The sequence below is a fragment of the Bombus vosnesenskii genome, unplaced genomic scaffold, assembly GCF_011952255.1.
Source record: "Bombus vosnesenskii isolate JDL3184/JDL3185 unplaced genomic scaffold, Bvos_JDL3184-5_v1.1 scf7180000013276, whole genome shotgun sequence".
Taxonomy (NCBI): Eukaryota; Metazoa; Arthropoda; class Insecta; order Hymenoptera; family Apidae; genus Bombus; species Bombus vosnesenskii.
In genome coordinates this window covers 378,329-402,735 of record NW_022882934.1, presented here as the reverse complement: position 1 = coordinate 402,735, position 24,407 = coordinate 378,329, and the positions used below count along the sequence as shown (strand labels likewise).

Sequence of the window (24,407 nt, the reverse complement as noted above, 5' to 3'; positions counted from 1 at the left end):
GCCTTAAACGAAACAAATTTTATTCCACATTTTGTCCTTACTTTTGTCCGTTTGTACACGTCATTCGGCCACACCCTGTATGCGAGTACTGGCGAAGTACGTAAATATTTGAAACGGAAAAAGGCATCTGTTACTGCGAAATATTACACATGTTCGGATAACAGAGCGTTCGGATATTAGGGTGTTTGGATAATGGATGTTCGCGGTGTTCGTATAAGGGAGGCTCGACTGTACTTAGTTTCACATTTTAATTTCATTTCACGGTCCAATACCTTCCGTAAGAATCGATTTGTACTTCCAAACTACGTGTAACGATAATCAAAATTGATTTAATTTACGTACAAATAGAGAAGAATCGACAATTTTTTGAGTTAAGTAACTAACTTAAAAAGATCATCGTAGAGAGGGTGGAGATTTAGTAGGTAAAAGACGAAACATCGATAATTTATATGTCTGGTAGAAATTTTTGGGCGTATTTTTATTAAATTTTATGTATTAGATTTATCAGAAACCGTAACACAGTTAGTAGTTTGATCTCGTACGATTGAATATTAGGTTTGATTCGATGAAAGACCGGTTGGTGGTTGCAAATTCTGCAACAATATGTCGTTCCAGCTTCGTTACCGCGTAAAGTCTGTCACTGACGGGAAGTTGCGGCTTCGATCGTCGGGAAACGAACCGAAATTACAGTTTATCAAAGGAGAAAGGCCGCGCAATCTGGTAGCGACGCGAGCCAGCCAAGTTTCGATTGCGGTTGAAAGGCATTTCTCTCGTTTCCTTGTGGTGAAAACTTCTCTGGCAATTTGTACCTTTCGCCATGGTGAAAAATTCCCCTGGCCCACTTCGACAGCCATCGATTCTCAAAGAACTTACCTCCCTTACGAAATCTCGCTTGGAAATAATTCACCCAGCAATGTGTGCTTCTCCGTGGAAACGGATAGACGTTCAATTGTCGTGTCCATGATCGAAAATTTAAAATTATATCGATGCATTCACTTGGAAATAGATTCGAAACGATGGCATCTTATCTATTATTTTTTCCATTAATTCCAAAATATCGGTTATTTTAGAGAGATTAATAGACGTTAGATTATCATTCTCCGAAGATATTAGCAGTTAACATTAGCCTTACCTGGCACTGCCAAATGACCGGTTTCGAAATGTAATTTAAAATTGTACTATCATTTGCATTCCTTTTGTTCGTCTAACTTTACGTAAATTCTTATGTTAACAAAAATTGAGAAATTGATTAATCGGATAATATAAGGATTTACATGAAGTTAGACGAACAAAAGAAATAACAACGAATGTACAATTTTAACTTAAATTTTGAAATCGGTCGTCCGATCGGGTCTGGCAAGATTAGCGTTAAACAAATGAAGTTTAACTTGGAAACTGATTTGAATCGAGTCGCATAGAAATTCAGAAATTTTCAAAAATTGACGAGGATTCTGCGTAAATACGTAAAAATGACACAGATCGATATAATCAAATTAGATTAAGTGAATGGACGTTGTAAAAAGACTGACACAACCGAGTCCCTTTCAGAGCTGCGAGATGGAAAATAACGATAAAGGCTTAGACGACTAAAGAAAAAATTCCAGCGATAGAAGTAAAAATGGAACGTTCGTTTAATCTCTTTTTCAGACTAATAATAGCGCAGACGATGAATACGACTAAGAATCAATGGACGTTAAATGAACGTTTGTTTCGAGGTGATTCAAAGGCAGGACAATTTTCAGCGGAAATCTGTTCTGTTTCAGTGGGGCAGCAGTCGGCGCGCGGAGTACCATTTTAATTTGAATCGGGCGTCACGGAAACGCGACCATCGTTGCACGATAGCAAACGCCCTCATGGGGCGTGCTCGTAAAAACTTTTAACGTAATAAAGGAAGTTCCGCGCTGTCTCGTTGCTTCCTTCGGCGCCGGATGAAATTGCACTCGGGGCGAGTGTGTACCCTCGCCCTCTCGTTCCATCCTCCTCGAATATCTTCCAGCCAGCCAGTTTATCGCCATTTCGCGATCGTCCGTTTCTTGCGGCTCTTTCGAGTTCCGTTGCCACTCTACTCGCTCGAAATCTTCTATCCAGCATTTTTTCGCTTCTCTTGCTACTTGTTGAAACGTTCCAAGTTCTGTATGTTTTAAGCAGAGGCGGATCGAAGCTTGACTTTTAGATTCGCGAAACTTGGGCGCAAAATTTGACCAGATCTCGAAACCCTGGAAATCCGCAACATTTATGCTTTCTCTCTTTCTTCCTTTTCCAAGGAGTATCTGTCTTGTCACGAGGCGGAGTTTTAATAAAGCTTTCGTGCAGCAAATCAAGCTACGCCCGTCAGTGCGAGTGATTCTAACAAATCGGTAAAATTAAATCAATTGAAATGAATTTACGGTCGAGGACTGGAAACTTGTTGAATTTCGAGCGGTTTCGAGTGTATACATTCGGATAAAGGCATATCGACGAGCGAATATTTTTCACGGATCGAAGAGAAACGGAGATGTCACGACAAAACAACGAGTCTCCGTTTCTTCTGTCTTTCACTCTTCGTAGATGATCAGGTATCCTAAGTCTATCGATCATTCTACAGGACATCTGACGTTTTGAATTTTAAAGGAATTTTATTTTCGCTTGGTACTTACACAAGGAAATTACATCTTTCTCCCCATAAGCGTGTTTTATTTGTAATCGAAGAAAGATTTTAGAGAGCGGCGTTTTTAAGAAGAAAAGTGGATGCTCGAACGGAACGCGGTGTGAAAATGAATTTCATGATAATTTACGTATCGATGATATACCGCAATGCTTGAAATTATTTATAGGTTTTTTGATTTTTCCTACTATCGCCACTCGTAAGAACAGAGAGCTGATATTACGAAACGCTCGCGATGAACATTCGATATTATCCCTGTTTTCTCAAACTCACGCTACGCCTAGTTCTCTGTATTCTTGTGAAATAACGTTGGGACGGATGGTTCGCGTGACGGCCATTCGCAAGCAGGATTTACCGAGACCCGACGACCAAGATTTTCAAGGATCATCCTTCCCTCGAGTTTCGAAAGATTCGGCGACCTAATACGAAATTTACAAGCGGTACGTGCATCGGTTCTGGCGATCTCGTCGCTTCGACAAAAGTTCGCTGCATGGTAACTCGTAGTTTGCCATCTTTCATCGTTTCGTAAGAAGCGGCAATGGATACACGATCTTTCTCAGCGAATTCGCTCGCTCTCGCTATCTTCTTTGTTTCTTGGAGAAGAAACTTCCGTTTGTGGAGAAAGAATTTAACGTGCAAGTCGTTTGGCTGGAAGGTCTCCTTAGAGGAAATAATTTGAAAAGCGGGCGAAGAACGCGAACCGGCGACAAAGTTATCCGAAGAATCTCGAGGAGAAAATTCGGTGCTCGCGATGTTCTATCGGAATTTTTCGGATCGAGAATATTCGTCGATATTGGACACGATGGCGGACCGACCGGTTCTCTTTCGCTTTCTTTTAATTAAATTCTGTTAAGCGTAGAATACCATCCATATTCCACTTTTCTTCTTGAAATCTTAATGTCACCCTCTAACGCTTTTCTACTTGCGGGTCGAACGTATTTATCGAGAGAGAAAGACGGAATTTTCTTCCGTAAATGCCAAGGAAAACTAAAAATTCTGTTTACAAACCCATCGTCTTATTATTTGTCAATTTTAATGCACCAGTCTGTCCTTAAAAAGGACCAATGGCCTTTAGACCATCGTTCTACTCGTCTCGCTCTGATCCTGTCGAGCCTTTTTGTCGAGTATATACTCTTGCTAATTCCTGTGATAACCAAATTGACTTTTCCCCGGGAAATATAAATACGTTAAAAACTTCGCTTTGCGATGTACCGCTCGATGACGGTGCCTAGTTACTCTGCGCTAAACCCATCTGTTTTATCGTCTTTATTTCCTCCATTCTTCGTTCTTTATTGTTTCTCTGCATCGTCACTTGCTCATTCGATACCATTTTTCTCTTCTTTCTACGACTTCGTACGCGATTGTTCTTATCAAAAATGATTCGATTCGTTTGATAAATTATAAATTAGGTTAAATCGAACTGGAATTAATTTTCACAGTTCACTAATAATACAATTTACCTTTAAAGACCAAAACTGTTCGTCTACATATAATTTTCTAAAATATAGTTTGCAGATGATAAAGGTGAGACAGTCGCACGAGTGAAAACTAGCCGTTCGAGGGTTAAAAAGGAAATTTGAGGTGTTTTAAGGAGTTAGTCGCGACAGACGACGTCGACCAACTTTCGTGAGAATCGCGAGACGGTTTTTGCGCGGGCTGCACGCAACAGTCTGGCCACGGGAACGTAACCAACCCCTTATTGATTTTCCCTGTCGACAGAGGTGTAAGTTTAAGCTTCGAAGAAGGCCATGTGTAGCCGATGGCGCGTTACCTCGGCAAAATAAAAGCGACAAATCGATGCAAGAGCAATTTATCGTGCGACGACGGTGCGCGCGTTTAAATGTCGCGTTTACACGATGGGATACGCCGCGCGGTTCGAGCGAGTAAACGAGTCCTCGATTGATCGTTTTCTACGAAGTAAAAGAGATCTTTCATCGCCCAATTTCGTTAACTTCCTGGAACAATGAACATTCTGGGCTATCTTTTCTTTTATCGAAAAATAAATCGCTCTGGGTTATTTTACCGCAATCTCTTTGTCTGTCTGGCAGATGTGAATGGGAATAATCTGCAGGAGATGATCGGAGAAGAAATTATGAATATCAAATACGAGGTCCAACGTTCCTCGGTCAGAGAAACATCGTCGTAGTAATACGTCTTTTATCTGCGAACGTGATAGCAGGTTTTGTTTTTAAAAAAGTATTAAATTCGCTGCGAAAGCTGAAAGATTGGAGGAAAATATTTGAATATTTTCAAAGATCAAGTGCAAAGAGGAAATGAAAAGAAAAAAATTCCTGAGAGATAAGTTAAACCAGTTGATGAAATTACGCTACCAATCTCCGAGGAAATATTAATTTTATTTTTTTCTCTTTCATTTCGAAACGCAAGCGTAATTTTTCCCCGTTCTTTCGAAGGCAAAGGAAAAAATTCTCTGGCTGGCACAGGCCGGGTCGAGTCGTACGGATATTCCAACACTTTGCAGAAATTTCCATCACTCTTCCCCTTTGTTTTTCCTGCAAATGTTTGGCCGATCGATCGCGAAAACGTTCCCGCAACGCGTGCCGTCAGACAACCCCGTCATCCTGGACATAATCGTTAGGGTTTGTAGCGTTGTATCTTGTTTTACAATTTCCATTTTAAAATTACAAATCTCTAAGAAGAATTAATAAACTTCGATAGTGAAAAATACAACGAACAATTGTACTAACATTCTTCAGGAGAATTGATGTTGATGATTAATCAATTATGTATTCATTTATGTAGTTTCTACAAATCGTTCAACCAAATTTTCTACTTCTGTTTTATAAAACCTTTATTATAAATAGTTTTTAGGCTCGAAAATTAAAAAAAAAAACCACGTGTCTATGAAATGAATTTCTCTGAAATAATTTCACTGAAATAAGAGAATTCTCTACCTCGACGTTTCTTTCATTTAATCCGATATTCGAATTTCGCAAGCCTCTAACTTTCCAACGAAAAGAAAAGACATCGCAAATCTGCCTAAAACATCTCGATTGTTTATTTTATGTAAAATCGCTCGTGTCTATTTTCAACCCGAGATAATACTCCAATCTTAACTTTAACTAACTTAGTCCTAAACTTTAAACAATAAAAAGAAGAAAAAAGAAACAAAAAAAAAAAGGCGAGAAGGATAAGAAAGGTTTAAGAAAGTTTCTAAAGAAAACAGACGAGAAAGTTTCCAAATAATGTACGAGAATTTTAAAGGCAACTGGTTACGAGGTTAAAGAGACAACACGGTGGAACGTGAAAGATGAATGGAGAGTTACATCCGGTCGATGAGACGTATCCTAGCGGCGTTGAAACGAAGAACGAAGACAGTCTTTGGTTTCTGGCCTGCGGATACTCGCTAATCAAATAGAAATTGAATTTCCATTAATAATAGGCCGCAACGTGGTAACGTGATTTCCGGGCATATTGAGCGAGCTTGGCAGACGCGCGAGAATGATAAAGCTTTTGTCTTAAATGGAGGATAGAGTCGGTGGCACGGCTGTGTTACCGCGCGGATCCAGCAAATGGGATTAAAACGATAGAACGCGTCGCTCGACCGCCCTTAAGGATACCGTTAATCCTGCTTACCTCGTAGAAATTTTCTGTTTACACGTGTACTCCCACCGACCAGCTAAAATTCTCTTTCCTCCGAATAAGACCAATTATTTTAGAGAATCAAATGTCGCAGCTGTACAGCTTATGGGTAACGCGGTTATTCATGGGATGTCAAGGATTTGATCTGTACAGGGATCTATATAGTATCAGATGTTATTTAAGTAGAATTGTTTTAGAAATCTATGATTTTGGATAGTTGTACTAATGTTATTAATAGTACTATGTTAGTAGTATTAGTATTGTTAATAGATTTGAATAATGATATCGTCGAATATTAATAAATGTGAAGGATTTACGTAGTATCGGATATCATTTAAATAAAATTGTTAACGTTGACGAATTTAGATAGTAGTATTGATATCGCTAACAGATTTCAGGGCTATTGGTATTGTTAATAGATTCGAATAATATCATTGTTTGATTACTGTACTTGTCTAAGCATCGATTAATTAACTGCGATTCGCGAGCGTTTTAGCGATTACAATTTTCTAAAGTTTGAAGAATGATACGTAAAAGTGATCGCAAATTGAATCCGCGAAATTAAAGACTAGAGTCGTTTCGTAGATGACAAGGATACCTAGGATATTAGGATACAAGGATATCTACGATATATTCGATATACAAAAGATATAAAATGTGTAAAGTACTCGTGATGATATTATTCCAGCGAAAGTTGAACGACTTGTCTTGGAGAAGTTAAACTGCGAACCACTTTCAGCCGAAGTAATTGATCCAACTTTTACGTAATAGGACATTCGTAGATGGATATTCATCCTGAAAGACGAAGAATATATTTTCGCAAACTTGTCGCAGGAGTATAACACAGATAATCGCAATGTCAATTTTTACAAATAGCGCGATGTTATCTTTTCGCGTGTCTCGTTTTATGAAGTCGGCCAGCACGACTTCCGAACGGCTCGTATATTTTCTATTTCGTCATCTTTGCTATTTTTACCACTTTCGCCAAATTATTCGCGAAACAACGCGCTGCATAAAACTCAACTTGCGTCTCATTTGAACGACGCGCAAAGTTTCCATCGAAACGCAACACCAACCAATTAGACAGGGCGCTTCGGGCTATGATTTCAACCGGAAGCCAGCGAGTGTAGAGGGTTAATTTAAATTAACTTCATTTATGGGGCGCGTTGTTGCTGGCCTCGTATCGACAGAATCGAATCTGTCGACCGGAGGATTTCGTTGAATATATAACCAGATAGAAGTAAGTCATTAAAATGCACGTTGAATGCGCTTCGAGCTGACCTAACGGTCGACCAGCGCAATTATGTAACACCGTTTGAAATTGTTAATGAGTCCGCTTTCATTATCACGCTCATTAAGGCTACAGCTGTGGTTATAGTCGCGGGGAGAACGAACAGACAGGAAAAAGAGAGACGCCTAGGCGCACAAGCTGTCGCTCAACCAGTCACAAACCGATTCTAATTGAATACAATTTAACCGTGAAATCAACGCAAAACCGTCGCGTTCACTGGATTGTTGCACCAGATCTATCGGCATTCGCTTCGTCTTTCGTTACGTGATCGATCGCTGCTGGAAATAGCGTTTAGGATTGCACAGACGAATTGTGCAATTATTTTTATTTGACGGTGGTACTGAAATAGGCGACAAGAATTCTAATCTCTTATTCGTTTAAATATTTACACGAATCTCTACTTTCCAGTAGCGGAAGTGTAGAGGTTGTTTAGTCGTGTTCAACTCATGTCGGGGCTAATTTGTAGAGGTTTATGTGTAGAGGATGGTTGGTCGGTGAGGTTTAGTGGACGAGATTGCTCGTTGTTGAAACCGTCGAATATAGTTAAAATGATAAATTAGTATACAGATAATGTTCGCAAAGATGCTCGTACTAATCGATTCGCTAAGACAGTGCATAAGTCGTAAAATAGGATCGCAGAGTAGGATAGGATTAATTAGATCGCTGATAATTCGTTGATAACTGGTTGATAACTTATCGACAACTGACCGTAACTCATTTCCTTGCGATCGCGTCCGCTTATTTTTATACTGGTCGAGGGAGAGTCGGAAAATTTAAATTCGTCTTTGTTCGACGACATTATTTTTTACGGAGTTTATTCATTGTTACATTACGTGTATCCTAATGATTTTGATACTCCGAGGCAACAACATGATTTGAATTGTCCTGTAACTCACGTACCGCTACAGAGGTATAAATATTCGTCTGCAAAAATCATAAAATCCCAATCTAATTCTTCTTTCTAAAAATTCCGAACCTTATTGCTCATTTTGAATATTATCAAATTCTAGTCGATATTTCATGATGGAAAATTCGCTGTAAATTTCCTATGGATCACTTACGAGGAAGGTTAGGTAAATTAAAAAGCTTATGGAACTTTCCGCACAAGTACGTCATCCGTAATGCAATTTTATTTTTCGGTGATGGATTTTTCAAAAAATTGTTTACGCAGTTTACTAGCCCACGCAATGAAACGTTGCTAAACTTTTCTTCAGATGTCTTTCACCAAATATTTCTCAAACGAGAAAGTTCTGAATTGTTATCGGGATGTGTGATTCCACCCCTTAAAATCGAATTACGACACCAACGAAAAATAGTGTCGTATTACAGATGACGCACTTTGCTCGTATGCAAAGTTTCATAATTTTTTGAAGTTTGCCTGACTTTTCTTGTTAATACCATCAATTACTGCGACAAGATCGTGCAAAGAAACCCGGACGACTGATATGGGTATCGATAAAATTATCGACGCCGTTTATTATCGGAGTTGCTCATCTCATTGATTAATTCGCACCGCGCTATTCACTCGCGCTTCTTTACAAACCTTCTGCCATTTATTAATTCGTATTCCTGTTTTTGTAGCGAGTCTTGTTGTTCTGCAGTACCACTACGCGTTTCTAATCTACGATCGCGATAAAAACCTCGTCTTCTTGTCGGGGTTTTACCTTTTTCCTTTCTTTCCGTCTCCTTCCTTCGTTAGCTGGCACCCTGTTCTCGAAGGAAAAACGCGGCAAAGCCACGATTCCGACCGGCAAACGCTGTTATAACGCGAAACAGATGGCCGGAAGAGAGAAAGAGGCCGATTATTTTTGCATCGACGGTCTTGCAGCCTCTGTTCCTTTCTTTTCTTCTTATCTCGGATATAGAATTACGAGCTGCAATTCATCGATGAAAGTGTTTTTCAATTATTTCCCACGTGTTTGATATTTGGAAAGATGATTTTCATCGATACGGTTAATAAAAAGGGATTGTTATTATTAAGGGAATAAGATAAAGGGATTATTTCGAGGCAGAAAAGTATTATTAGATGAACTGTGTAATTGATAACTGATAAACTAAGCGTAATGTCTATCGCCGTTACTTGTATCCTGCTGAAACTAAAATAGCGAAAGCAAAGAAGAAAATTCGTGGCAGAATTTGTCTAATTTTTTGAAAATTTTCTTTCGCAGATGGACAAACAGTGCCGACGCTGTGCGAACTCGCCGCGCGATGTGTCGCCTCTCACATCCCGTTCGAACTGGTGGAGCACGTTTATCCACCGGTTCCAGAGCAATTGCAGCTCAGGATAGCGTTCTGGAGTTTTCCGGACAACGAGGAGGACATCAGACTCTACTCTTGTTTGGCGAACGGAAGCGCGGATGAATTCCAGCGTGGAGAACACTTCTTCCGGTCGAGGAGCGTCAAAGATCCCCTACAAATCGGTAAGCGATCCACAAACTTCGAGTCAATTATCCATTTTCTATCTGTTTTCGTATTGATAAAAATTTGTTCAGATTTTTACTGATACTGGTATTCATCGCAGGTGTAATAAGAATTTATATCGTAGCGATATTAAATACTAATTCGTATCTTATATTTTACACGGTAAGAGTAATTTATTATCTTTATCGAGTAGTTAAAACTATCAAAGTGAGAGTAGAACGTTTCTTTTGTGACCGCGGTTCTGTCGTATCGCTTATATAACCACACTACTGAATGTCTGTTCACTTCCGTCTCATACTACTGCCGCGCAGTCGCGCCAGAGAAATCCACCGTAATTCCATTTCGATTTTCATTGTTTTTAACGTATCGCAACTTTTCGACCAAATGTCAATATGACAAATTAATTTTTTTAATTTTAATTTTAAGCAAATAAATAAAACGCAAAATAAGAATACAGCGAAGCTCTGTGTAATATGGAAGACATGTTTCGCTTATGAAAGCGAATCATATCAGTTTAAACCATAGGTGTCCTATGCATACGCAAATAGGAGGTAAATGTTGCATTTGCAGAAAAAAAAGAAGAAAAGAAAAGGAAAAATTATTAGACCTCCCAAAATATTTTTATCTAACAAGTTATACATTTACATATATGTAAATGTTTGTTGAATTTTACGTACAATGTCGCAATTTTGTGTTACGTTATACCAATATTTTTTACTACACTGGGTTCTTATAATAAATAAACTTTTACGTAAACAGAGTCTCGATCAACGTCAGTGACTATCATCAAAGAAATTTTCTAGCAACAATAAGATTGAAAAAATAATGATACAAATGGGGAATTGTTCCGACGTTTAATTGATCTTATTAAATTCCTTAACCAGCGTAAGTGTTTCTCGTTATCGACTTTCAACGTATATTACATTCATTTCAGCGGCCGCTTACAGAGGGGAAATTCCGCGACACTATTTTGGACAGGGAAACGTCAGGGTCAGATTTCCAATTACGTCTATCCCGTCGTGTTTCCCGTTCAAAAGGGAAGCCTCCAGGCAAATCTATGCCCGCTGGCTGTAGAACTTCACATAATACCTCTTTCATTCATCAAATAAAGAAACTGGTCAACTTTCGAACGCCTGAATCGCGATACTGTGAAGCCATTTCGAGTTATCGGTGTAATAACCGGCGACGTCTAAATGACAAGCTGAATGATCGTCGAGCGATATCCATTAATCCTCGATTCTTCTTACATTTCATATTTCTTCGTTTAGGTTTAATCACATGAAATATAGTATCACATGAAATTTCCTACTTTTATATTTCTATTTTTCTAATCAAACACTCCTATCGGCTTTCAGAAGCTTTTCCATTCGTTGGAAATTGCTTCATTCAATTATCGTCATCTTAGAATTGTTCGCAAATCTTGTACATCTTGAAGTCTAAGAATTCCATTGAAACAACGAGACAATTCAGAAGGTTGTTTTATAGTAATCGGTCGATTATATTATTTATAAATAATACATTTATTGCTTTATACACAAACTTAAATTTTTCTATTAAAAAATTATTTGGATGTTGATCAATTTTTAACTCATTATTTTTCATTTTCATTTTACGTACAAATAAAAATTTATTTATTCTATTAATATTTATTTATTTATTTACATTTTCAACTTTAATTTATTTTTTTGAATTTTATAATGTAAGTAATACAGATTTTAGAAATCTTTCGTCATATTCATATTACTTATTTATTATTTTATTTTTTATGTATTCATCATTCCTATTATATACAACATTTATATTTAAATGAGAATTTATTTATAATTTAAACTTGAGTTTTAGAAATAATTTAATTATTTTATTCTACTTAAATATCTTATCTTAAAATTTAAATTTAATAAAATAAGGACAAATCTTGAAACGCGACGAAAGCCAGCTTCATCCGTACTTTTTGCTAAATTTCATTGAAACAATAATTCAGAATGTATAATACATACAGTAGAAAGATTTTCAAATTTTACCGTTTTCAAAATCGACAGACTTCGCTAGAGAAATAATTCGCAACGCGATTCATGCAAATTATGTGCTCGAAAAATATATAGCGAAGTAAGTCTGCTTTTAATTTCGTACTTTAACCATTCAACTTTAATACTAATCGTCTAATTCTAATGGAATAACCTAGGTTTCTAGTGCTTTGACTATGACTCTAGAATTTGCCAAGAAATAGAGCATTCTGAACGATTCTCCAGCTAGTTCCGCCCAAGCGCACGTTTCATCCCTTCGTCCTATTCACAAAATAATCTCACAGACAAGGAAGCTTCTATTCGACTAGCGAATCGACGTTCACGAGGAAGGTGCTTGGAGGATCCACGACGAAACGTTGGAATTTAATCCTTAATTTCATTGTTTGACCAAGCTGTTCCTGGCTGGTTAATTTCCTCGAGCTAATTTGCGCTACGCTCTGGATATAAACCGACGTCTTCCTCTTTGTGTTCCGTTGTGTTGGCTATCCATGACCCCGGGCGTTAGTTTCTTAATGCGCCCGAAACGACGTCTTTATCTCTTCGGTCCGTTTAGGAACCTCGTATCCAACTTCTTGTCGCTGTGTCATCTTCTTGTTCGTAGTTCTAAGTCGAGTCTCCTTCGTGGCTATTAAAAGTTATAAGATTTCTCCAGGGAATTCTTTCGACCAATTGTTAAAGGGATTTGAGAAATAATCGTTGTATGTTCTTCAACTTTTTCGGACATGAAATTATTAGCCTGAGAAAAATTCTTTTTTTTTTTAATTAATTATTAATAATAGGATCGTTTCTTATGTTTTTGCAAAGGAGACATAGCGCGCTGTGATTTTTAAAGTACAACGTTACGCTTATGGGCTAAAGTCGTAAGAGAATAATTATTTATTTGAACAAAATGTGGTAATTTTTGGTGAAAGAATTTTAGGAATATTCTTATTTCATTGTTTTTATGTTGCAGGGTTCCATCTGAGCGCCACAGTGAATTCACAGGGGTTGCTGAACGGGGTAAGATCACAGTTCAATGTGGCTGTGACGTTCGATCGACGGAAGATCACGTCGTGCAACTGCACTTGCTCCTCTAAGGCCTATTGGTGCGCTCATGTGGTCGCCGTGTGTCTTCACAGGATACACATGGTAAATAAAATTCTCCTGCAAACGTTTTATCGTCAAGAAGTTCTTTAATTCAGTAAAATATAACATTCAGCTGCAAAACCAGTAACTTGAATAATAATTATTTTCTTCATCAAAACGGCAAGTCTCGGAGGAATTTTATTTAATTAAAGCACACGCTATATCAGTCGATTCTAGACAGAAATACTTTTTCATTTCTTCCGATAATTTCAAATTATCGCTTTTTCATTCCAGAAATGACGATCGAATTAATTCGTTGCAAAAGAAGAACAAAAGAAAATAGACATATTTATATTTTGGATAATTAAAAAATTTTTTTTAAATTTGATTGGTCATGTAAAGGGTTGATTGACACGATCGCAAGACCTAAAATTAATTGTTTGTACTCAGCCGACACAGGTGTGCCTGAGAGCTCCAGTTAGCGAATCCTTGTCACGTTTGCACCGGGAACAACTGCAAAAGTTCGCGCAATATCTCATCAGTGAGTTACCACAGCAGATTTTGCCCACTGCCCAACGATTGTTAGACGAGCTGCTGTCGGTTCAACCGAGTACCATCAACAGTTATTGCGGTGCCCCGGATCCCACGGCAGGTGCCTCAGCCCACGATCAAACGTCTTGGTATCTCGATGAGAAGACACTGCACGACAACATCAAGAAGATCCTCATCAAGTTCTGCGTGCCCGCTCCGATTGTCTTCAGGTCATTATTGTCGCATTATCATTCTTCGTTATTTCATCGTTCATCTTTATTATTGTTTCTTACTGTTTCTTATTGCGTGCTGCTGATACTAATCATCGTTGATCGTTCGTTCTTATTGTTAACCTCGTGTCCGAGTTCTACAATTTTTGTTACACTGCTATTTATTTTTACACAGAACAGCTGAAGCTTGCAATTTTTCATAGAATCAAAGCTGCAACGAGAGACATTTCTTGTATCACGAGTTCTGAACGTATCCCCATTTCTATGCAGTGGGCGCGATGAAATTCTCACTTAATAATTACAACGTTGAAAATTGATTTACTGGAACGTAGTGTTCCAAATGCATCAAATTTTGTTGTGAGAAACGAATTAGTGGTTATCCCGAATTAAACACTCTCAGCAATTTTGTCTGTTACCCGATTCATCGAATTATCAAATTCCTAAATTACCAAACTATGAAATTCCCAAATTTTCAAATTAATAATATGCCAGATAATGATAATTTATATAATAATATACCGATAATAATTTACCAAAACGGAGAAGCATATATGCAAGTAATTTCGAAAGAATATCTTTTTACCTCTCTGTCTTCTAAAATATTTCCATTAAACTTCAATGTCTTTTACATTACATTCTTAATTACAGCGATGTTAATTATCTGAGCACCACTGCGCCTCCTGCAGCTGCCGAGTGGTCCTCGTTGCTGCGGCCGTTGCGTGGTCGCGAACCGGAAGGCATGTGGAACTTGCTGTCGATCGTGCGCGAGATGTTCAAGAGAACCGATCGCAACGCTATACCATTGTTGGAGATCATCACCGAGGAGTGTATGGCATGCGAGCAGATCCTCGTGTGGTGGTTCAACACAAAGGTAGCTTTGTTGAACGGAACCGGATATGGCGGTAAGCACAACATGAACAGCAATGTGCACGCCTCGCAGCACGCCTGCTCGTCCCTCTGCGATGAGATTGTCGTCCTATGGCGACTGGCTGCCTTGAATCCTGGATTATCGCCCGCCGAACGAGATATGCTCCACGGACAGTTTACTGCTTGGCACATGAAGATCATCGACAAGGTATATACAGCATCATGGTCTTCATTAGTTGGAAGTTACTGCGTGTCTGACTAAGGACGGTCCGTTTCACTTACTTTTACTCGATTTACTTCGTACGCGTCTTTTTCCACGAGAAGAAATGAAAAAGGAGAATTTATTCTTTAATTCAGGTTGATGTAAATTAAACGATTCAAATAATTGATAAGAGAAAGAGCGACGATTGAAGTGAATTACGAAGCTTAAAATCATCTATATACTTTATTTTTATGTATATGAATATTTTTTCTAAGTATATAACATTTGTTAATATATATTAAATTACTCAAATAACCGAAGAGTGAGAAAGTTCGTTTCACTTTGTACATGTATGTATGAATATTACAGCGTACAAGTTCTAGTCGTTCTATATTTGAGATATTGTTATATAGAAAGTTAGATAGCTTTTATTAATTCCGGTATAAAATCTATATCTTTGAATTGAAACAGATAATGCCGGGCTTCTTTATTTCTTGTTAAGGTAACAAAAAGTCGGGGCAGTTCGGTGACGCACAATTCACATAACAGAAATAATGGCGGTGGTCACAAGGATTCATTGAAGAACGACCTGGCTGTGTTCACCGGATTTAAATCGGCGCTCGAGGCGTGCTATCTGGATTGGGAGGAGTACATCTTGCCTGGTATCACGTACACCGCCGGAAGCAATCCCATGTATCATTGTCCATTCACCTGCTTTCGGCATGCTGGCGATACTAGGACCGAGGTGAACCAGGTCAGTTCATTAATCCAACCCATTTTTTCAAATGAAACTCCTGTTACATAGAATAAAAAGAAATTCTACAAAAAAAAGTGTCTGTTTTAACCTTTTGGTATACGTGCGACTTTTTCAAACATACAAAATTGGAGATTTTTAAAAATTAAACAATCCTTTTCTCCCTTCTCTTAATATAAATACATATTTTTTGTTATATTAAACTTCTAACATAAAATACATTTTTAAACGTTAAAAACGTAGGTGAATTCGAGTGCAGCCGTGTTAAACTGTCAACCGCCCGTTTCCCATCACCACGGTCGACGACCATTGAGTTTAGGCCTGGTAGAGTTTAGTTATATGGATAGAAGGCGGCTGAACCCGCGGGAGTGTTCAGGACTATGTTCACGAAGCGGTGGCGGTGATGGAAACCGAAGCAGCGTCAGCTCAGAAGGTTTCTGCGAGAATGAGACCGACATGCCCGACATTGCTGAACCTCAAGTAGTTCTCGTTAGAAGATCTTGCGCTCAACTAAATAATTGCGGGGATACAGACTCGCAGGTTTGTATCGAGAAATAATTCACTCTCGAATGTCGAGATTAACTTGATGTAGGCTTGCAAAGATCTGTAAAAAAGATTATAGAACGTTAGAAAAAAAGATTAAATTAATTGTAAGTGCAGTTAATTATCATATTACTGTAATCGCTATAGAAATGAAAAATTGTAGGAGGGTGGTGGCAGCGAGTCGTCCTCGAACAGTAACGTCAGTCTGAAGAACGCTCAAAACTCGGACAAGCACCGCTCAAATGCTTCGTCCGAGACCCATAGTGATAGTAGTGATAGTAGTAATAACAAAGCTGCCTGCGATGCGAAGTGTAGCAGGACGAATCTCGACTATCGGGAGAAATCGCGAACGGTGTTGCCTAAAGGAAATAGTTCGAAGAGCGAGCAGGAGTCTGACCTAGAAAAGGATCCTTCCAGAAGACCATCTAAGGACGAGAGCTCTTCGTCGAGTAGCGACAGCCCGTCTGGTGACGAGTATCATGTTTATTATTATGATCCTAAAGCTGTGGTGAATGGCGCTTCGGGCAAAGACTCCAAGAATGAATCACAATCAACGTCTACTGCAAACGCGAGTACAGTGTTGGGCAATCTAATGAAAACAGAAGATCCATGGGACATCCTATTCGCTAGGGCTGAGGGACTCTACGCTCACGGCCACACGAGGGAAGCTTGTATTTTGGGTGTTCAACTCGGCGAGGAACTGTTGGCTAATCCACCAAATCTCATGATCGATGAACCTCCGGCGCCGGTGAAGGGGAAAAAGAAGAAGGTAGATTCATTGGAAAGACTTGGTTTCGTTTGTTCAATTCAGTAAGGCCCTGTTCCAATTGATCAGAGCTAGTAAGTGCGTAACGAATACAACGACAATGTTTTAGCAACAAGTAAACCCGGCGTCCCATCAGCTCACGTGCCTTGCGTCCGCCACCTTGGCCAAATGTTGCTTCCTGTGCACGGTACTCGCGGAGAACCCGGAATACTACAATCTAGCGTTCAGGGTTGGCTTGTTTGGTCTCGAGATGGCTAGACCACCTGCCAACACGAAACCGTTGGAGGTAAATTAATGTATTAGTAAGATAGTTGACTAGTAAGTGAACTGTGGGTCTTTATGCATTTATGAGCGATGTGAAGATGCAGAAATGCACATAGTGCATATAACATACACAAAAATAAACATTTACGATCTGATTGATGTTGTAGGTTAAATTGGCTCATCAGGAAAGCGAGTTAGTTGGATTATTAAAGAAAATCCCACTTGGTCCAGCTGAATTGGCAATGGTTCGGCAAAGAGCGGAACAACTGAGAGACGGAGTACTAAGATCCAGAGGTCACGCGTTGCTTCCAATCATGTTGGCTAGCTTCATATTTGACGCCCTTAACACGTCAAGTACGCACTTTTTTTTAAAGCTTTTCTTCTCTGAAATTTGGTCGAGTAAAGAGATTTTGCGCGATTCGAATCGAGGATGAAGGATATCTTCTTTCAGACAAGAAAGAGTTAATGATTAAATAGTGTAGACGGAAGGTAAAAGATTGTGGAATGATTCGCAGGAGTAAAACACCTGTCCTCAGACGTTGACGAGAACCTTGGATTCGACGCGGCCGTTGCTGCTTTGGGCTTGAAGGCGAATGTGAGCGAAGCTGATCATCCTCTTCTTTGCGAGGGAACTAGACGCCAGAGGTATTTATTTTACAGTCATTAATTTTATATGTTTAAATTTGATCGATCGGTTTTGTTCTTTGAACTTTGTAACTAAAATAACAACTATTTGACAATTTCAGAGGAGATTTGGCCATCACATTGCTTGTTCACTACAAGGATGATCCTACAAAGGTAGCGAGAATCATGGATAAATTGTTGGATCGAGATGTTCATCAATTGATTAAGTCACCAATCCTTAGTAGCTATTATACCTCTAATCCTCCAACTAAGAGTGAGGTAAGAAAGACTCTTTGATTTATAACTTTTCAATAGAGAAGAAGTTTGAGACTTGGGTTATATCTGTTTCAGATGACAAGATATCTTCATGACGAAGAGTGTTCTTCTCCCCTTGCTGGAATGGATGCTGGAAATGGTGATAGTGTCGTTGGTACCAGCAGCAGACCACATAGCAGTACCAGTGCAGAATTGGAAACTGGTATGAGTGCACTCACGGTTCAGACGCAGATCGTTCAACAACCTGTGCCTGCAAGAGCTAAAGAAACAAGGTCTGTGAATATTCATTAAAAGATCAAAGAATGCTATAAAGCTCTCGAAAATGCTACAATACTCTTTCAAATTCTATTATAGATATAAAAGCAAGAGAGTATATCCATCAATCCCCAACCAGCCATCAGAAGCAGGCGCACACTTTATGTGTGAGTTGGCAAAGACTGTTCTCACAAAAGCTGGTGGTAACAGTTCCACCTCTTTATTCACGCAAGCATCCACGAGTCAGAATCATCATGGACCACACAGAGCTCTCCACATGTGTGCTTTTCAACTTGGTCTCTACGCTCTTGGACTTCATAACTGCGTCACTCCTAACTGGCTCAGTCGTACCTACTCCAGTCATGTATCCTGGATCACTGGTCAAGCGATGGAAATAGGAGCACCAGCGATCTCGTTCCTAATCGAAAGTTGGGAGGGACATTTAACGCCTCCTGAAGCTGTTGGTATAGCCGACAAATCGTCCAGGGGAAGCGATCCTCATATGGTTCGAGCAGCCGCAGAACTTGCTCTGTCTTGCTTACCACACGCTCACGCGCTCAATCCTAACGAAGTACAGAGGGCCATTTTGCAGGTAAGCACTTTATAATTCTTATTAGACATTAATTTACTTTTAATGAGAAAGTGTTTGATTATATTTTGGTTGTTTTATTATAGTGTAAGGAACAAAGTGATCTGATGTTAGAGAAAGCTTGCATCACGGTGGAGAACACGGCAAAGGGAGGCGGTGTTTATCCAGAAGTACTGTTTCAAGTGGCCAAATATTGGTACGAGCTGTATCTCAGGGTAAGTATCTTTAATTAGTGAAATAGATATTTCATAAAAGAAGAATTGATTAATTTAATCTTGGTTCGTATATTTAGCACACTCCTGGTGGAGAACAGCAAGATGATATGCCACACGATCCTCTTCAACTAGATCTTAACGGAGTGCTTCTGGTGGAACCTGGTCCTCCAGTGGACATGACCACTGCACAAATGATGCCTGGACCAACTCAAGCGGTTGTTGTGACCAGCACACAACCTCCTCCTCAACCATATCCAACGCATCCAACTGTAACCACGCTAGCGCCTTTAGGTGGGTTCTTCAATTCTTCTGTTCATTTTGTTTCGAGTATTTCACAGATTATATAAATTTTGATTATCTTTGTTTGATTGCAGGAGTTGGTATGCCATATGCAGTGAGCCCTTACAGTTTTGTGCATCCTCACCATTCAATTCCAACCTTTGGTGGACCAATGCCATCACATAGGGTAACTCTACCACCAGCACCTCCACATATGCAAATGTATCATGCGGCATTTCCGCCTCATCCGGGTCATCCACAGCATCCGCAACATCCCCAACATCCCCAACATCCCCAGCATCCACCACATCCGCCACATCCACAGCATCCGCAACATCCTCATCATCCGTCACAATCTGCGCAACCACCATCGCTGCCGCCATATTACACGTCGCAACCGCAACCACCACCGGGAACTCATCATTTGTTCACCATGCAACAGCCTATGCCAGTTAATGTAGGTATTCTTGCTACATTTCTCTTTTTATTTAATTTTAGAACAATATTCAAGTTTAGTGTGATGTTGTTAGGTTCAAGCTGGAGTTACGGGACCTATTCCCGGGCAGAACAACATGCCTGGGTCTGCTTTAGTTCAGGCACAGCCTATAATATCCACTGTAAGAACTCAGCCTCAGGTAACTATATTTTATTATGCGAAAAGTTAACCAGTAATACATTTTTCAATCGGTAAATCTAGATTTGGTAGATTTGGCAAATTTGTAGATAATATTTAGAACATTTTAAAACCAATTACAAACAAGTATACATGTTCTATTCATTTCTGATAACTTTATCAATTTTTAGTATTCTTTCAGTATTTTGTCAACTGACAATTATTTAGAGTTTATTATTTATTTTTTAATCTATTCAATCATGCTTATTTGTTTCTGTACCTAGGTCCATAGACAAACTCAACCCTTCAGTCAGCAGCAGCTTCGTTCTCTAGTTGCTGCATACCGTGTAGGAATGTTAGCATTGGAAACGTTAGCTCGTCGCGTACACGACGACAGACCTCAGGCAAAATACGCGCGGAATCCACCTTATGGGGAAGATGTGAAATGGTTGTTAAGAGTGTCGAAGCGTCTCGGCACACAATACCTTCATCAACTTTGTATTTGTACAGTGAACAGCATCGTTAGTCCTTTCGTTCTTCATGACGTTGCATTGGAAGCAGCGCTTTTTTTGGCTAGAAACAACCGGGCTCTTGTACTTCAACATTTGAGATCTGCTCTTTTGGCTCCTCTTGTCCTTAAGTGTCAACAAATGTTAGTTTCTTCAAGTTCTTACTAGTATAATATTTTTTACAAGTACCATTAATGAAACTAGTTGAATAATGATATTTTCAATTATAAATTACAGGTACATTCAGTGCATGCATCAGAAGCTATACCACTTGACGGCAGGTGAGTACGAAGACTTCGTCAACGTAGTGTGCGCGGCTAGAGCAGCGTTTCACATCACTCCGGAGGGCCATGTTCAGTTCAAGGAGCGACTTCAGTCCATTAAAAGGTATTATCTTACACCAATGATTATTCATTCCACCAGATCATTAAAGACTATCATTTAGAAAATTTTCGATCTTGACGACAAAGAACGGACCGTAGATGTTTATGCAAATTTATATTTCTATGAGTACGATGAAAGAAATCTAAGCCTATGTGCATATCATAATTGCATTAATTATAGTATCTAATTGAGTTAAAGCATATTAAATTATCATATAGTAATACATGAAACACATACAGTACATATGAAAATAAAATGTATAATACTTGATAAAAAATATGCTTCAATAGAAAATATGAGTATGTCTTTTAACCACTATATTATCTGCATTCTGTGCATGCTTGTAACTTTAAATTTACCATAAATTCTTAAACATCTGCGGTCTAGTAATCATAAAGCATAAATCCATAAAACTGATATTGGAAATATAATTTCATTTATAGATCTCAATCCTGTACCAAAGAACTGTGGGCACAAATCAACGCGGCACTACAACAGAACAGCAAATGACACAGAGCGGAGCCAGGCGTGACGTGGCTCACTTCCCTTCCTCACCCTCCACCACCTCCGCCTCCTCCTCCTTCTCCACCAACGACGACAACAACCCTCGTGCTTCAGCACCAGCATCCCTGTCATTCTCATCCACAGAGCGTCGTATGCGTTCACGGTCTGGCTACCCTCGATAAATTGGAACAGGATCTCCATAACGTGCATCATCGACGTACGACTGTCACGTCGGTGGCATCGATCTCAAACGACCATCGGACCATCAGAGCTAGGGACGGCCGATAATCGCATGTTTATCTTCGCCCATTTCAAGGAAGAGAAACCAGATCGATACCATCGAACGGGAAAAATATATATGACTTTCTGACCTTAGTTAATGTGTTTGATAGAGATTGAACGAAAGGAAAAACGAGAGAAAGAGCCTGCGCGTGAGAGAAATTATGATGACTATATCTTTAATTAAGAGTGAAGTACGAATGTAAATGATAAAAAGAAAAGGGTATGACGCCACGTTTTTTGCAATTTAGCAATTTAGACAGTTTCCTGGAAGATCGAGGAACGCAATGTAGTAACATATTGAAGGCGCACCGTGTTGCGTACGTCGATCGCTAAAGGCACCACTTTTTTCCTGCGTTTCGAAAGAATAAAATAAAGAAAATAATTAAAAAAAATTGGAGGACTAAACAATAAGTAGATATATAAGAAAAAGAAGCAAAAAAGGAGAGGACGAAACGTGAAAGCATGATCAATGAATCAAAATTTCAGGTTTCGCCGGATGCGAGTAATCATTAATCGGGTTTCTATCGAAGAATCGTTGGTTCCACAACTCGCGGAAACCTCTTTCTCTTTACTTTAGTTAAGACTCGATGAGAACGTCTTTAGTCTCGATTAGATAGGAAATTTTATTTTTCATTCATAGATAGGATGAATTATCTCGCGTTTTATTTTATTTTTGTAAACGAAATATAAGCAAATTTTTAAACTATCAATAAACGCATGTCTATTTATATAATGGAAAAATGACGAACAGCATCTTACTCTTTAATACATAAGAAAGTTATTAACTTTACTTAAATCATAAAAGAAAACGTTGATAAAAGAAATTTTGTATACAGAAGAGAAGATAATTTTTACTTTTCCAAAAATGGTGACCGACTTGGTCCATCATTACTCTAACATCATCACACAGCACCTATCCTCTTTATTTTTTTTTTTTTCTTCGACCTTTGGTTTATGTATTTTGCTATTAAATATATTTTAGTTTCTCTATTTGAATTTTCTTCATTCGCTATTGTCTTTTATTTTTATTTTTTTTAATTATATTGTAAGCGTATATTATACACGTTTGCAAATATCTCGTTTTTTTGTCATTGGCGACAATCTATAAACGAAAACATGATCTCTGTAATTTTTAAAGTAAAATAATTTGAAGTATAAATAAAGCAAAATTATAGCTGATATCGATGATTCGAACTTGAGACACCTTTCCACATTGCTCTTTGTTATGCAAAGAAAATGAAAATCAATAATTGCTAAATATGTACTTTAGCAGAGTATATTCCATTTCCGTTTATGTCGTTTTCAATGCATTCAGTTATATTTCCTGATGAAATAAACGTTGTTTTTATCCATCCCGATATCCCATCATCAATCACGATATTTAAACATAAATCGCTAAGCATAAAATAATTTAACGAAGAATAATATACACTTGTGTCTATTTAAAAAATTTATTATAATTAAAAAGAAAGAACTTTTATCGCAATTAATACACAGTTAGGTTGAAGTAGCCTTTGGAAAATTTAACAACTTGAAATTTCAGAATTTTTGAAACTTCAATTAAGTGACACGTTCTACAGAGTTCTACATTTGTCTTACGTTACGTGCTTTCCTTTCATGAAGACGTTGTATTATTAAGGAAAGGAGGATGTAAAAGAAGAAATTTTAAATTATTAAGAATTTCATTTTTATAATCTAGGACAAGGATGATGTCGTCCTTCAATTCTTAATTAATATATCTTTTTTTTAATAGTGCCGAGCGACTGAACGTACATGTCTGTAGATAGTAAGAGAAAAGAAAAAAAGAACTATGGAAACCACCATTACATTAAGTCGACGTATTCGTTTCATTCGAGGGAGGAAGCAAAACAAAATAATAGTAAATGGCACTGCCACTAATCTAACCGCAACGGTGGTTATGGAAAGAGCAATATTTAAGCGTTTTACGTGTTCTAGTGCGATACCACAAGCATCAAGAGTATAGTACTGTTTCGTGTTTCTACAGGGTTAAGGCTCTCGAAGAGAATCACTTGAAAAAATATCGTTTCATCATTCGACAGTTCCTAATTTTTATTCGTCAAAGATCATCGAGCAGAATTTAATAACTTTGAAACGATAATAAAACACGTTAGGAAGGAAATAAAATATTTATTTACAAAAAATTCGTTGAGATATTAAAAATGATTGAAATTGCGATAATCTTTCAATTTCCTGTTTTCTCATTTCTAGTTATTTCGATGGTTTATCTCCACAGTTTGTTTGGTCGATTCTGGTAATTTTTTCTTTGCTCTATTATTAGCGTAATCGTGGTTTTTGAAGAAGTGTGAGATATGTTTTGTCGAAATCGTTTTCCCAATGCATTAACGATAATATTTTATCGACATTGAATTATTTCTTCCAAAACGCGGAAAATAGCGTTGGAATAAACAAAAACTCGTTTAATCGAGATCTGAATTTTACCGTCTCCTTCGTCCTCGAACGGAATAAATTGATAGACGAGCCTTAACTCTCGTAAATTCCATCCAATTCGAAACGGGCAAGTAACCGCAAATATTGTACAAATAATTCGTGTCACATTTATAGGTATGAATTACTTAAGATAGAGAGCGTTTTGCTCGTCATCCTTCGATATACGGGGTGGTTTGATATAAATTTTCATCGATGTAATCGAGTAT

At 38.3% G+C, this 24,407-nt stretch overlaps 1 protein-coding gene across 1 annotated transcript in view; it reads left to right on the top strand.

Moving 5' to 3' along the window:
• LOC117231936 (zinc finger SWIM domain-containing protein 8) overlaps positions 1-22,911 on the top strand; it is a 108,316-nt gene extending 85,405 nt beyond the window's left edge. Inside the window, exons 3-22 of the mRNA XM_033490946.1 lie at positions 9,704-9,955; positions 12,933-13,108; positions 13,496-13,806; positions 14,455-14,881; positions 15,378-15,629; positions 15,873-16,169; positions 16,336-16,941; positions 17,048-17,224; positions 17,370-17,556; positions 17,718-17,847; positions 17,949-18,105; positions 18,178-18,374; positions 18,457-18,949; positions 19,033-19,161; positions 19,239-19,452; positions 19,536-19,897; positions 19,971-20,075; positions 20,338-20,705; positions 20,800-20,949; positions 21,390-22,911. Coding sequence (XP_033346837.1) covers positions 9,704-9,955; positions 12,933-13,108; positions 13,496-13,806; positions 14,455-14,881; positions 15,378-15,629; positions 15,873-16,169; positions 16,336-16,941; positions 17,048-17,224; positions 17,370-17,556; positions 17,718-17,847; positions 17,949-18,105; positions 18,178-18,374; positions 18,457-18,949; positions 19,033-19,161; positions 19,239-19,452; positions 19,536-19,897; positions 19,971-20,075; positions 20,338-20,705; positions 20,800-20,949; positions 21,390-21,456 — 5,057 coding nt within the window. The 3' untranslated portion in view covers positions 21,457-22,911. The remainder of the gene's footprint in view (positions 1-9,703; positions 9,956-12,932; positions 13,109-13,495; positions 13,807-14,454; positions 14,882-15,377; positions 15,630-15,872; positions 16,170-16,335; positions 16,942-17,047; positions 17,225-17,369; positions 17,557-17,717; positions 17,848-17,948; positions 18,106-18,177; positions 18,375-18,456; positions 18,950-19,032; positions 19,162-19,238; positions 19,453-19,535; positions 19,898-19,970; positions 20,076-20,337; positions 20,706-20,799; positions 20,950-21,389) is intronic.
• The last annotated feature ends 1,496 nt before the right edge of the window (positions 22,912-24,407 follow it).